General features: G+C 39.0%; 2 protein-coding genes across 4 annotated transcripts in view; both read right to left on the minus strand.

Moving 5' to 3' along the window:
* The window catches only part of tmem45b (transmembrane protein 45B), an 8,154-nt gene extending 1,102 nt beyond the window's left edge, over nucleotides 1–7,052 (minus strand). Inside the window, exons 1-5 of one of the 2 annotated variants that reach the window (XM_033642844.2) lie at nucleotides 6,902–7,052; nucleotides 1,073–1,270; nucleotides 774–986; nucleotides 493–677; nucleotides 227–369 (exon numbers count right to left, since the gene is read on the minus strand). In XM_033642844.2, coding sequence (XP_033498735.1) covers nucleotides 227–369; nucleotides 493–677; nucleotides 774–986; nucleotides 1,073–1,262 — 731 coding nt within the window. In that variant the 5' untranslated portion in view covers nucleotides 1,263–1,270; nucleotides 6,902–7,052. Of the gene's footprint in view, nucleotides 1–226; nucleotides 370–492; nucleotides 678–773; nucleotides 987–1,072; nucleotides 1,271–2,940; nucleotides 3,691–6,901 lie in introns of those variants that run through there. The other variant, XM_078172440.1, reaches the window with a different exon arrangement.
* A 389-nt stretch (nucleotides 7,053–7,441) lies between these two features.
* Nucleotides 7,442–9,289, minus strand: gng8 (guanine nucleotide binding protein (G protein), gamma 8). 2 transcript variants are annotated; one of them, XM_033651233.2, is made up of 3 exons: nucleotides 8,971–9,289; nucleotides 8,131–8,244; nucleotides 7,442–7,734 (listed from the first exon to the last, which is right to left on the minus strand). In XM_033651233.2, exons 2-3 carry the CDS (start codon nucleotides 8,212–8,214, stop codon nucleotides 7,606–7,608), a joined length of 213 nt encoding a protein of 70 aa, XP_033507124.1. In that variant the 5' UTR covers nucleotides 8,215–8,244; nucleotides 8,971–9,289; the 3' UTR covers nucleotides 7,442–7,605. The 2 variants fall into 2 exon arrangements, with proteins under 2 accessions (XP_033507124.1, XP_033507133.1); XM_033651242.2 differs by lacking the exon at nucleotides 8,971–9,289 and adding an exon at nucleotides 8,338–8,562.
* Nucleotides 9,290–11,238: the final 1,949 nt, after the last annotated feature.

Genomic DNA, 11,238 nt, shown 5'->3' on the forward strand with positions numbered 1-11,238 from the left:
ACTTTTGCTCCTGGCTGGCAGCACCCTAAAGGACTTCAACGAACATATGATAAAGGCAACAAGTGTAGCTCATTCCATCTTTTCTTTTAGGTGATTGTCTCTACATTGCCAGACAGACAAGCTCATGTTAATGCTTCACTCCAGTAATGGCTTAACATGCTGTTGTTCACTTGCTCTTGACACTTTTCGCTCTAAAACTTGCATAGCTAGAGGATAGGATACTTACAACCCAACCACAGAGGAGGCGCAGGTGACTAAGAGCAGGGCCACAGCCAAATGCCAGCAGAAGCACATTGTGACGAACATGATGTTGCCATGTTGTTGCAGGTCCCACTCCGGTCCACTTGGTGGGTAAAGTACAAATCCAATCTGAAATGACAAATAGGGTGATGATGGAGCCAGCTGCCTGTGATGTTAAGCAAAGCGTCCTTTTAAATGAATGGGTATTTACAAACTGACAGTGTTATCTCAGTGTCTCTTTTTGCTAATCACCTCGTAGAACCACGAGCCCTGCAGGATGAACATGCATGCGCCAAACAGTTCCAAGATAATGTTGTCTTTTATGAACACCTCCAACATGATGCTGGCTGATCCCATGAACACAGGAAAAAGCAACAGAGTGTGAATGTGAGCGTCCAGAGGGGGCCGACTGTGCACATGGTAGTAGAACAGAAACCCTGGATGATACAGGAGAGTCAAACAAAAAACAAATACACATCAGAGGGGCATATTTGTGACATGAACGGAAAGCGTAGAGCTAAGACCTAGCTTACCTTCGACAAAAAGAGCCAAGGAGAGAGCAAGGCGGTCAGCACCAGTTGGCACCAGTTTGGATGCAGTAGTAGCGATCAGTGCTATTCCTGAGATCCCAAAGAACAGATACATTGTGCCGTGCTGCCAGTTCATCAGCTTGACCCATGAGTTGCTCTTTGTGTCGTAGAGGTGGGCATGCGGCCCATCCACCACAAACTGTTCAACCATAATACCTGCAGAACAACATCAGACAAATGAGATGAGTCAAGAACAGGTTTAGGGAGTTTTGATTGTGCTGATGAGTGAGAGGAATACTGACCAACAAATGAAGCAAAGATTTGTAATCCTCCCTCCACGTAGGCCATCTTTCTAAAGAAAGGCGGGATAAACCGTCTTCCTTTAGGCTGACTTGTCCTCCAGTGGTGCTGAAGGATGTATTTCACTGTGAGCCATAAGCCAAAGAGCAGGAAGAAAGAGCCAGGAATGGCATGTCCTCCGAAGTTGGCCATTGTTAGGCCTAAAAAAACATAAGACATCTGCTTCAGTAAGCAGTAAGACACATCTGACAAACACAATGTATTATTTTAGCTCAACGTTTGTATTGCTTTAAACTGGCTTAACCTGTAAGTTAAGGCTGTGTTTGACATGGCCAGTACTCAACGGTACACAGTACCAACACAGTCTTTGGTGTACCGTGACTTGTTTATGCACACTGGCACTTCTTACAAGCTACCACTGCTCTCTTCGGCCCTCTCAGTATGAGGTTATCTAGGCAATTGAAAATGGCCCTAGATAAACTGCATAACCCAGGGGGCACTTAGGGCACTAGGTGACTCTCACCTGTGCATGTTCACAAGTTTTTCCTACTCATATTGCGAAAGCATGACCACCCCTACTCTGTCTTACTCTGCCTCTGATTGGCTTACCCTTACTATCTTACCTGAACCCTAGCAATGCCTAAACCTAACCAATCCAACCAAGTAAGGCAACAAGTACGAGCCAGTCAGAGGGAGAGTAGCGTGGTCATTCCTCCGCCATAGAAAAAAGAAATTGCTTTTCTCTGTCCGTGGCTAATCTACATACAGAAGCGCAATGCACTCACTTCATAAAATAAAATATATGCCCAGTTTTTCTGAAATAATGAGATTATTATCTCAGAATTCTGAATTAAATGTTTTTCATGTTAATAAAAATAATCTGGTTAATTCAGAAAAATTTGCAGATTTTTTTCCATGAAAACTTTTCTGAGAATTTTGAGATAATCCTGTTAATTCAGACAAACAGAACTTTTTTTTTCCTCAAGTGAATACATTACACTTCCATATTGAGGTAACGTAACATTTCAAAAAGAAATTACAAAAAGAATACGAACAGAGTCAGAAAATGACATTACAGTGCTCCGTAAGTCAAATCCTATGTTACTAAATGCAGGCCAGGAGCAGCAAGCTAACCTTACACACACCAACATGTGAATAAGGGGAATACTAGCACTTTTTTTGTTTCCTCGTGGAGCACGGGGTTAAAGTCCAAGCTTGTCGCATTATTTTATGGCGTTTTGAGCCACATAATGATGACAAGCAATACAGTGTCATTAGCTGTAAAAGGACTAAAAAGAGCAGCTGACAACAAGATACCCACAATGATGGATGGTAGATTGCTTGCATATAAAATACAGTTACATAACCAATTCATGATCACAATGTACAAACAATACTTGATGAACTATAAATACTTTGTTCTTTTGAGCCACAATAACAGCCTTGTCTCATACTAGTACTGTAAGTTTCATGTCATATTATTCTCACTAAATCCTGAGATGCAGTGTCAGCAAAGATCTACTATAATAACTTAACTATAATAACTATGATAACTTGGTACTATACTCAGTGGTCGAATTGTTAATTTTTAATAAGGGGGATGCAATGTAGCTTTGATTTTTTTGCGTGCACACATAATCAAATATGACAGCACAGATGTGCAAAATTAATCAAGATAAAGAAAAATGGCATGACCTATACCTGCTGCCTTTAAAAAAACACAAATAATGCAGTAGTATTGCTATTGCAGTACAGACAAAAAACATTTTAGACTATAAATATGAGTAGTTCTGAAATAGCTGTGAAAATTAATCTTAGAGTCACTCTTATCCTATAGACATTTCCTTAGCCAGTTATAATTTCTCCTTACCTGTGAAGCCTTGGGCTGATAATTGGTGCTGCTGTCAGATCCCTGTCCTGATACCTGCCTGGTTTCTCCCTGTCCCTCTTCTATCTATTGCATTAATATAGATAATAAATGTGCAAAGCAAAATTCATAAATACACCGTCACTTTTGTGCTCTAGATATTTTCTCTCAGCCAGTTATAATCTCTCCTGTGAAGACCCTGCATGATCATCCTTGCTGGTCTCTGGTCCACTGTCTCCTCCCTGACCCTGCTCTTTATATTGTGGCAATAAAGATTAAAAAATATGTGCAAAGCAATAGTGAGCACAAGTTCTTATTAAGGAGGAGTGGGTTTTTCCTAGCATGAAACTAGCTAGCAAGCGATGTAACATAGGTAACAATAACATTAGTATTCTTGTTAACTATCTTAACTTGATATATTGGCATCTATTAATTAGTCATCATTTAGCTAACATTATCTACATGCAACAGCATTACTCAACTTACACGGTTTGTTTGGAAGAAACGGTGCAAGGTTTTTTGCTTCTTGCTAGCTGCTTTGCTGAACATAGTTAACACAGAACTACTGCCCAGGGCCACACCTCTCATCTGTGTGCGATTGATAACAACATGACAGCGTGCGTCTGCCGCCTGGCGTAGCCTCCTCATGGTGCATTTAAAGACGGTTCGGAAAAACACGTTACCACATGTTAAAAATGAATTGAACGGTTGTAATGGCTGTAAAAAGTGCGGGGGACAGCGGGCACAGATATGGGAAGTGCGGGGGACATGTCCCCTGTGTCCCCCCTTCAAATTACGTCCGTGCCTGCACACACAGATTCTAGATTAACAAGGGGGATGTTTTTTGGTCAATTTTCTAACAAAGGGGATGGCATCCCCCCTCAATTCGAACACTGATTTTAGCTCAACGTTTGTATTGCTTTGAACTGGCTTAACCTGTAAGTTAAGGCTGTGTTTGACATGGGCCGGTACTCAACGGTACACAGTACTGACACAGTCTTTGGTGTAGGGGAGAACATGTACAGTTGTAACACAGGACGGTTGTAACACCTCAAATTCCTCCAATCAGAAACAAGCTAGTGTGATGATACTCACTCTGCACATGCTCAGTTAGATTGTCTTCTTGCCTGCAAAAACGGAGCCAAATCTGCAGCACTCAGAGGAATTTATCTACAGAAGTGTGTTTTTGAGGTAAAATTTTGATTTTTTTTATCAGATGTATTTTTTGGATACTGTCATGAGATCAAATATCTAAGAATTCAAACAGTTGTTACTGAATTCACTGTTTTGTAAGCTAAAAATAGAAATGGCTAACATGTGTCAAGTTAGCAGTCAAGCTCTATAGCATGAGGGAGAAACATGGCTGGTGACACAGGGACAGTTGTAACGCCTTGTTAAAACTGTCCCTGTGTCATGGGGTGTTTACACTTTCTGATGCACAAAAGCTAACGTTGGCTAGCATAACATCAGCTAACTAAATAACATCACCACAGCTAGCCAAACGGGAATGGTGAAATGTGATTGGTTGATGCTTCATCGTGTCATTGAAGCACAGAATAAAGTTGAGGCCAGCTTATTAGCTTATTACTAGCTTAGGCTGGCTTATTTGTACACATGCAGCGACAAGTGTCAGGCGTCAGAAGCATAGCTCCATGTCACCTGCTTCTATTGACAATGAATTGTAGCCTGTCGCCTTGCAGCCGGTAGTGTGAATGCCTTCACAAGCCATGTTGGTAGCCATAAGCATGTTATATCAAATAAAGACATTTCTTGCTTTACAATTTGACTGAATTTTTTTTAAATGTAATATGAAAGAGGTAACCATTATCTTAATTTTAACTAATTAACAATACCAATAACATAAATGCTAATAAATATTTACCCTTTTGAATATTGTTGATTAATTATTTATTTCTTAATTATGTAGCCTTGTAGGCATGTTACAACCGCCCCTGGCATGTGTTACAACTGTCCCTGTACACTGGGACGGTTGTAACATTGGAGTCACTGTCTTTATATGAATTTTGCAACCTGAAAATAATTCTTAAAATCTTTCATACATTGTTTCTGTAGTTGACACCTTAAAGTTTTTAATATAGCAAACTGGCTGTTCCAGTGTAAACGGTTTCTGATTAATTGGGAAAATTGCTAAAAGTGTTACAACTGTCCCTGGTCTCCCCTACCGTGACTTGTTTATGCACACCGGCACTTCTTACAAGCTACCACTGCTCTCTCCTGCCCTCTCAGTATGAGATTATCTAGGCAATTGAAAATGGCCCTAAATAAACTGCATAACCCAGGGGGCACTGAGGGCACTAGGTGACTCACCTGTGCATGTTCACAAGTTCTTTTTACTCATATTGCGAAAGCATGACCACCCCTACTCTGTCTTACTCTGCCTCTGATTGGCTTACCCTTATTATCTTACCTGAACCCTAGCAATGCCTAAACCTAACCAATCCAACCAAGTAAGGCAACAAGTACGAGCCAGTCAGAGGGAGAGTAGCGTGGTCATTCCTCCGCCATAGAAAAAAGAAATTGCTTTTCTCTGTCCGTGGCTAATCTACATACAGAAGCGTAATGCACTCACTTCATAAAATAAAATATATGCCCAGTTTTTCTGAAATAATGAGATTATTATCTTAGAATTCTGAATTAAATGTTTTTCGTGTTAATAAAAATCTGGTTAATTCAGAAAAATTTGCAGATTTTTTTCCATGAAAACTTTTCTGAGAATTTTGAGATAATCCTGTTAATTCAGACAAACAGAACTTTTTTTTTCCCTCAAGTGAATACATTACACTTCCATATCGAAGTAACGTAACATTTCAAAAAGAAATTACAAAAACAATACAAACAGAGTCAGAAAATGACATTACAGTGCTCCGAAAGTCAAATCCTATGTTACTAAATGCAGGCCAGGAGCAGCAAGCTAACCTTACACACACCAACATGTGAATAAGGGGAGTACTGGCACTTTTTTTGTTTCCTCGTGGAGCACGGGGTTAAAGTCCAAGCTTGTTGCATTATTTTATGGCGTTTTGAGCCACATAATAATGACAAGCAATACAGTGTCATTAGCTGTAAAAGGACTAAAAAGAGCAGCTGACAACAAGATACCCACAATGATGGATGGTAGATTGCTTGCATATAAAATACAGTTACATAACCAATTCATAATCACAATGTACAAACAATACTTGATGTACTAATTAATACGCTGTTCTTTTGAGCCACAATAGCAGCCTTGTCTCATACTAGTACTGTAAGTTTCATGTCATATTATTCTCACTAAATCCTGAGATGCAGTGTCGGCAAAGATCTACTATACAGTGGAAATGAGGAGTCATTGATAACTTGGTACTATACTGCATTTTATCTGATTGGGTAGGTCTGTAGAAAATGCCCTTTGTGCCAGATGAGAGCCGCTCATTTGTCTTGCAAAACAGGAATTCAAATCAAACAGGGCTGTTTAGTGAGTGAACATGTTGGCCACCTAAGGTTTTTAAAACTGACCAAAGCAATCTGCACTCACTTAAGTGTTCCTGATGAAATATGAAATACTAAGCAGTGTGCTGTCAATATAATTTTACCACTGTTCATGTGACTTAAAAACAAAACACACTATTGTAGCATGGTCCCTCTTAAGGTGGCGCATGAGGGCTTTTTGCTGTTGTTCTGTTAGACGAGTTTTTCTTGACTAGCCCTGTTTTACCAGGTGAGACTACACACAATGATTCTGCACATTTCTTCCTTCATTCACACTTAACACACTCTCACACAGATGATCCCAACTGATTGTAAGATTGTAGAGAAAAAGAAAAATGATCAAGATCATCTCTATATAGCTCAGCTCATCAAAAGCACACTGTAAGCTGTTGCAGAACAGCCTTGACACATACTACATTTGAAAATGAGTCTTTCCTATCACACTTATAAAAGATAGCTAACAGAAAGTACATACCTTATTCTCTGCTGCTGATTCCCAAAGGCTCAGGAGAGACTCTGTAAATCTGTGAATCTTGGCAGCTGTTAGACTGAGAGCACTCTGGTCTGTGTAAACTGTGCACACCTGTCGTCTGCACCAGTAACCTGTGTTGACATCATCACAAAGCCCCACCCATCATTTGCATTGGTTTCTGTGACCAAGGTAGGGACATCCTCCTGGGATACAGCTGTGACATTCAGGCAGATGAACAATACCCAACTAAAGATCATGTTGTTTATTCAGATACTAGATACACATACCGTTGACGTGTTAATATTATAATATTAATATCATATTTCATAATGTAGAGCAAATATACTTAGAAGCACAGCAAACTGTGAACAACAAATCTGTCATTTATTTTTTGCTTTTATTACCTTAAATTAGTCTAAAACAGTGATGCCAAAATGAGAAGTTAGTCATACAATTTAGTTAATATATAAGCTCAGATACAATCTGTGTGCAGAAGGAGAGGCAGCTGCAGGGCCTTCTGGTTTCAATGAACTTTGCACCCGCTTTCAATAAATCTTTATTGCCGTCATTATCACATTCACATGATCGTCATTCCTCAGGTAAAGTTGGTCACCTCAATTACAAAACTGAATTCCTCACTGTGTTTGTTATGTAAGCTGAAATTTAATTCACAAATTAAAAAGCTGGAAGTGTAGATGTGTAGGCTGTTACAGAATTACACAAAATAGTTTCTTCTCTCGAAACGGGTTCTCTGAGGAAGGCACTGGTGTCACCAGGGGGTCCTCTTTGGCGTGAGCTTCACAGTAAGCCATCAGGTCAGCTGCTGCTTTGGATATCTGTATGAAGATATTGTGATTGTGTGTGTGTGAGTTATTTCTTATTTATTTTTTACCATTGATTAAAACACCCGAAGAACGGCATCCTTCCTGCATCAATCAAAAGTGAAATTTGATGTAATTTATGGAAAAGGAGTCTATTTTTTATTTTTTTTTTATTGAAAGGGTCGGATTGCTCAACAAATGGTGATTGATTTGGTAAATGATGATCTACCTGTTGGAAATTGATTGATATTAGGCATGTTCAAGTTTAAAATTAGATGTTAATCTAACTATACACAAGCGTAAATCTCTTCTGAGACACAGAAAAGTTCAGTCACCAACACTCCATATTAAAACTCAGGATCTGTTGCTATTATTATTGGCTGCGTGTACGTCTATAATATGCCGACTCACCATCATCCTCTCTATGTTGACCTCCAGTTTCAGTTGTTCTACCGTCTTTCGAGCATCTGCGATCTTCGCCATGTTGTTAGACATCCTGTCCCCTTCCCACCAAAGTCAACCAACCTGGAGCAAACCATAAAATGTTGAGTTATCACACAAGAAATAACAGTATGCAACACTGATAAAGAAAGTGGCGTAAAAAAATAAAATACAAACATGCTTTCACTTCTAAAGTGCAAACACAGCAACACATCACATGGCAGTTCACTGAAGGTGTGTCATGGGTAGAGTCTGTTTCAATTTGCTTGTTAATTCTGCTCCCTGGGTCTCAGCTGCAAGTGGCACAGGGAGGGTCTCAAAGGAGGAGGGTGGGGAGGGAGGGGAGGCAGAGCAGCATCCCCAGGGGAGGGCATCCGCTAGCTGAGAATGTAAATACACCTAACACTGACTTGTTGCTCTTTCAGAATGGTTTATCATAAACTGCAAATGTAGGGAGTTATAATAATGCTTTTAATCTGCTGCTATTATGTTGCTCAGGTGCTGCCAAATACTGATGCAAGAGATCAATCTTACATTACTCTTAGAAGTGAATGAAAAGCAACATTAGTCAACTACAGAAGACCCTCTTTGTTTATTGTGCCAGTGTCTGTGAGTGTGAAATTAATTTGTCAATCATATTAATACAAATTATTTGTAATGCAAATCATACTTGTGACATATGCCACCAATATCAGCACATACATGTAGAGATATATACTTGGATATAATATAAGCAGTTTTGAAGAATCTGAACCAAAAATTGACATTTTCCAAGATTTATCCAAACATAATAATCACAGCATCACTCACCACAACACCAACAGCAACTGCCGGGCTCCTGGAAGGAAAGTCCGCTTGTCTTCAACGGGGTCCTCCACACCAACTTACAGTACAAATGAAGTGAGATTAACGACAAAGATGAGGAGGGAGGCTTCAGTAGGTTCCCTCCTTCAGTAACTAGCTGTGGTTCTGCCCCCAGGATGGGCTCCGTGCAGCAGTTAAAGGCAACATGTGGTGTGACCTTCATCTCTAGAGTCTCTATCATTCGCTCACCTGAGATGATAGAGGAGCGCGTGTTGTGGGATGGAGCATTAAATACAGTTTTTTAAAAGAGCCTTTATAGGGATAAGATTCAAATAGCAAATAGTGCATTAATATAAATGAAAATCTCACACGCCTGACAACAACATGAAAAGGTGTATATATATATAGACTATAATGAGGAAGCTCTCAAGAGAATAGGTTGTTTTCCATGACTTTAATTGATTTTCCTATTTGTAATTAATTCTAAGACACATACAAAGTGTGTCATACTTGGATATATATTTACAAAGTAAATGAATTTAAGGTCCATTGGGTTTGCTTTATGACAGGAACAACTAAAAATTAGTAATCAGTATTTATAACAAGTTCACAATTGAATGTTAGAATTCAAAATAAAGGTCAACCATAGGAGTTTCTGTTTCACATGCTTTTACAGTGAACATATTAGGTTTCCCTTGGCAAACATTTTCTTTTATTATTTTACTTTTATTTTTTATACAATATAACAATATTAAGACTCTAAACACACAGTGATTCACAGGTGTTTCAAGGTCTTACAGCATCAACCTTGAAAAAGAAAATCCTACACCAAATACACACTGGATAACATATATCCAGAACTACGTCTGCAAGGTAAGTGGCTGAGTTTGTGTCAAGGTGTGAGTTTTCTCAGACAGAAGAATTATTTGTCTCATGCCGTAGCGATCCTCTACAGGGCTGCCAGTCTGTCCTGCAGAGCTGACAGTAATTCCACTCAGCAGCAGGGGGCGAAGAGGCAGTGCTATGGAGTTAAATGTCAAGTACCTCATTAACATTTGTTTCCCTGTAGTAATTGGTCTCTCTCGGTGGAAGATATTGGACCATATGAGTGGAAAAAGCTGCAGCTTCACCTAACCAATCTCTGTCACCACTCACCAAGGGCCCATAACTACAATTTGCCCAATGTGTGATTTGCATACTCCAGGCAGGGAATGTTCAGATTTTGTCCTACTTTGTAAGAACTTAATATTGTTACCTGTGCTTTAGGAGTGTAACCCAGCCAACCAGCATATCTCCTCTCTCATATTGTTTATTAATGACAGGCGCGACATCAATGAACCAGGGAGGGGGGGGGGCAAAGTGTCTGCATATCAACACTTGTTTACACATAGGCTCTTCATTTTCTATTGGTAGATTTAAAGTACACAACAAAAAAAGGAGTACTCTTATGTGAGTCAGTTTATAAATAGAAATGATCCATTCTGTCATAAACTGAGGTGGAAAGTAAATACTCCTCTTTTGTAGATGATTGGCTACAGCTCACCAGGTAAAGCTGTAATTATGTGGGATTGCAAAATAGAAATGAACAGGCACCTCTGCAGCTGGTGTCCATATAAGGGAGATCAGGCAGCCAAATGTAAGAACCATAATGTTTTGCAATATGTTAAGGGGCAAACCAAGAGATTTTTGCCCCAGTTTCATAAAACTGTAAAGGTGGCAACTACAGACATATGAACACTACACTGAAAGCTAAGACCAGGCTATTCATTTCAAAATGATGCCCTGGTTTGTTGTTTTTTACTGCATCATACTGGTTGTAAACCAGTTTTGCAAGTCTGTTGCTGCTGCTGCAAATTATGTGACAGGCTCGTCTCTACTATATAAGAAAGCACACTCAGAAGAGCATTTACAGGTGGTCACTGGAAATATTGTCAGCTTAATTTTGTTTGCTGTGTTCTGATTTTTTTTTTTCAAATGTGGCCTGAAAAAGCCATGTCATAATTAAAAATAAAATAAAATAAAATAAATTTTATGAGACAAAAAGCTAAATAAATGTCCTTTTCTTATGATTTTTATTTTCTTTTTGACAGTAAAATTCCCAATAAAATAACAAATACTTACATGAATGTGCCATGTATTTTACTTTATTTCTTTTCTTTTTTTGGCATTTAAAATCACCTATTGAAATGTAGTATTCATGTAATTTGCTAGATATCATAACCTAACATTAATATTCTGGCAAATCAGTATATACAGTCACTGGTAAGGGTTTTC

This window comes from Epinephelus lanceolatus, chromosome 11 (assembly GCF_041903045.1).
Source record: "Epinephelus lanceolatus isolate andai-2023 chromosome 11, ASM4190304v1, whole genome shotgun sequence".
Lineage (NCBI taxonomy): Eukaryota > Metazoa > Chordata > Actinopteri > Perciformes > Serranidae > Epinephelus > Epinephelus lanceolatus.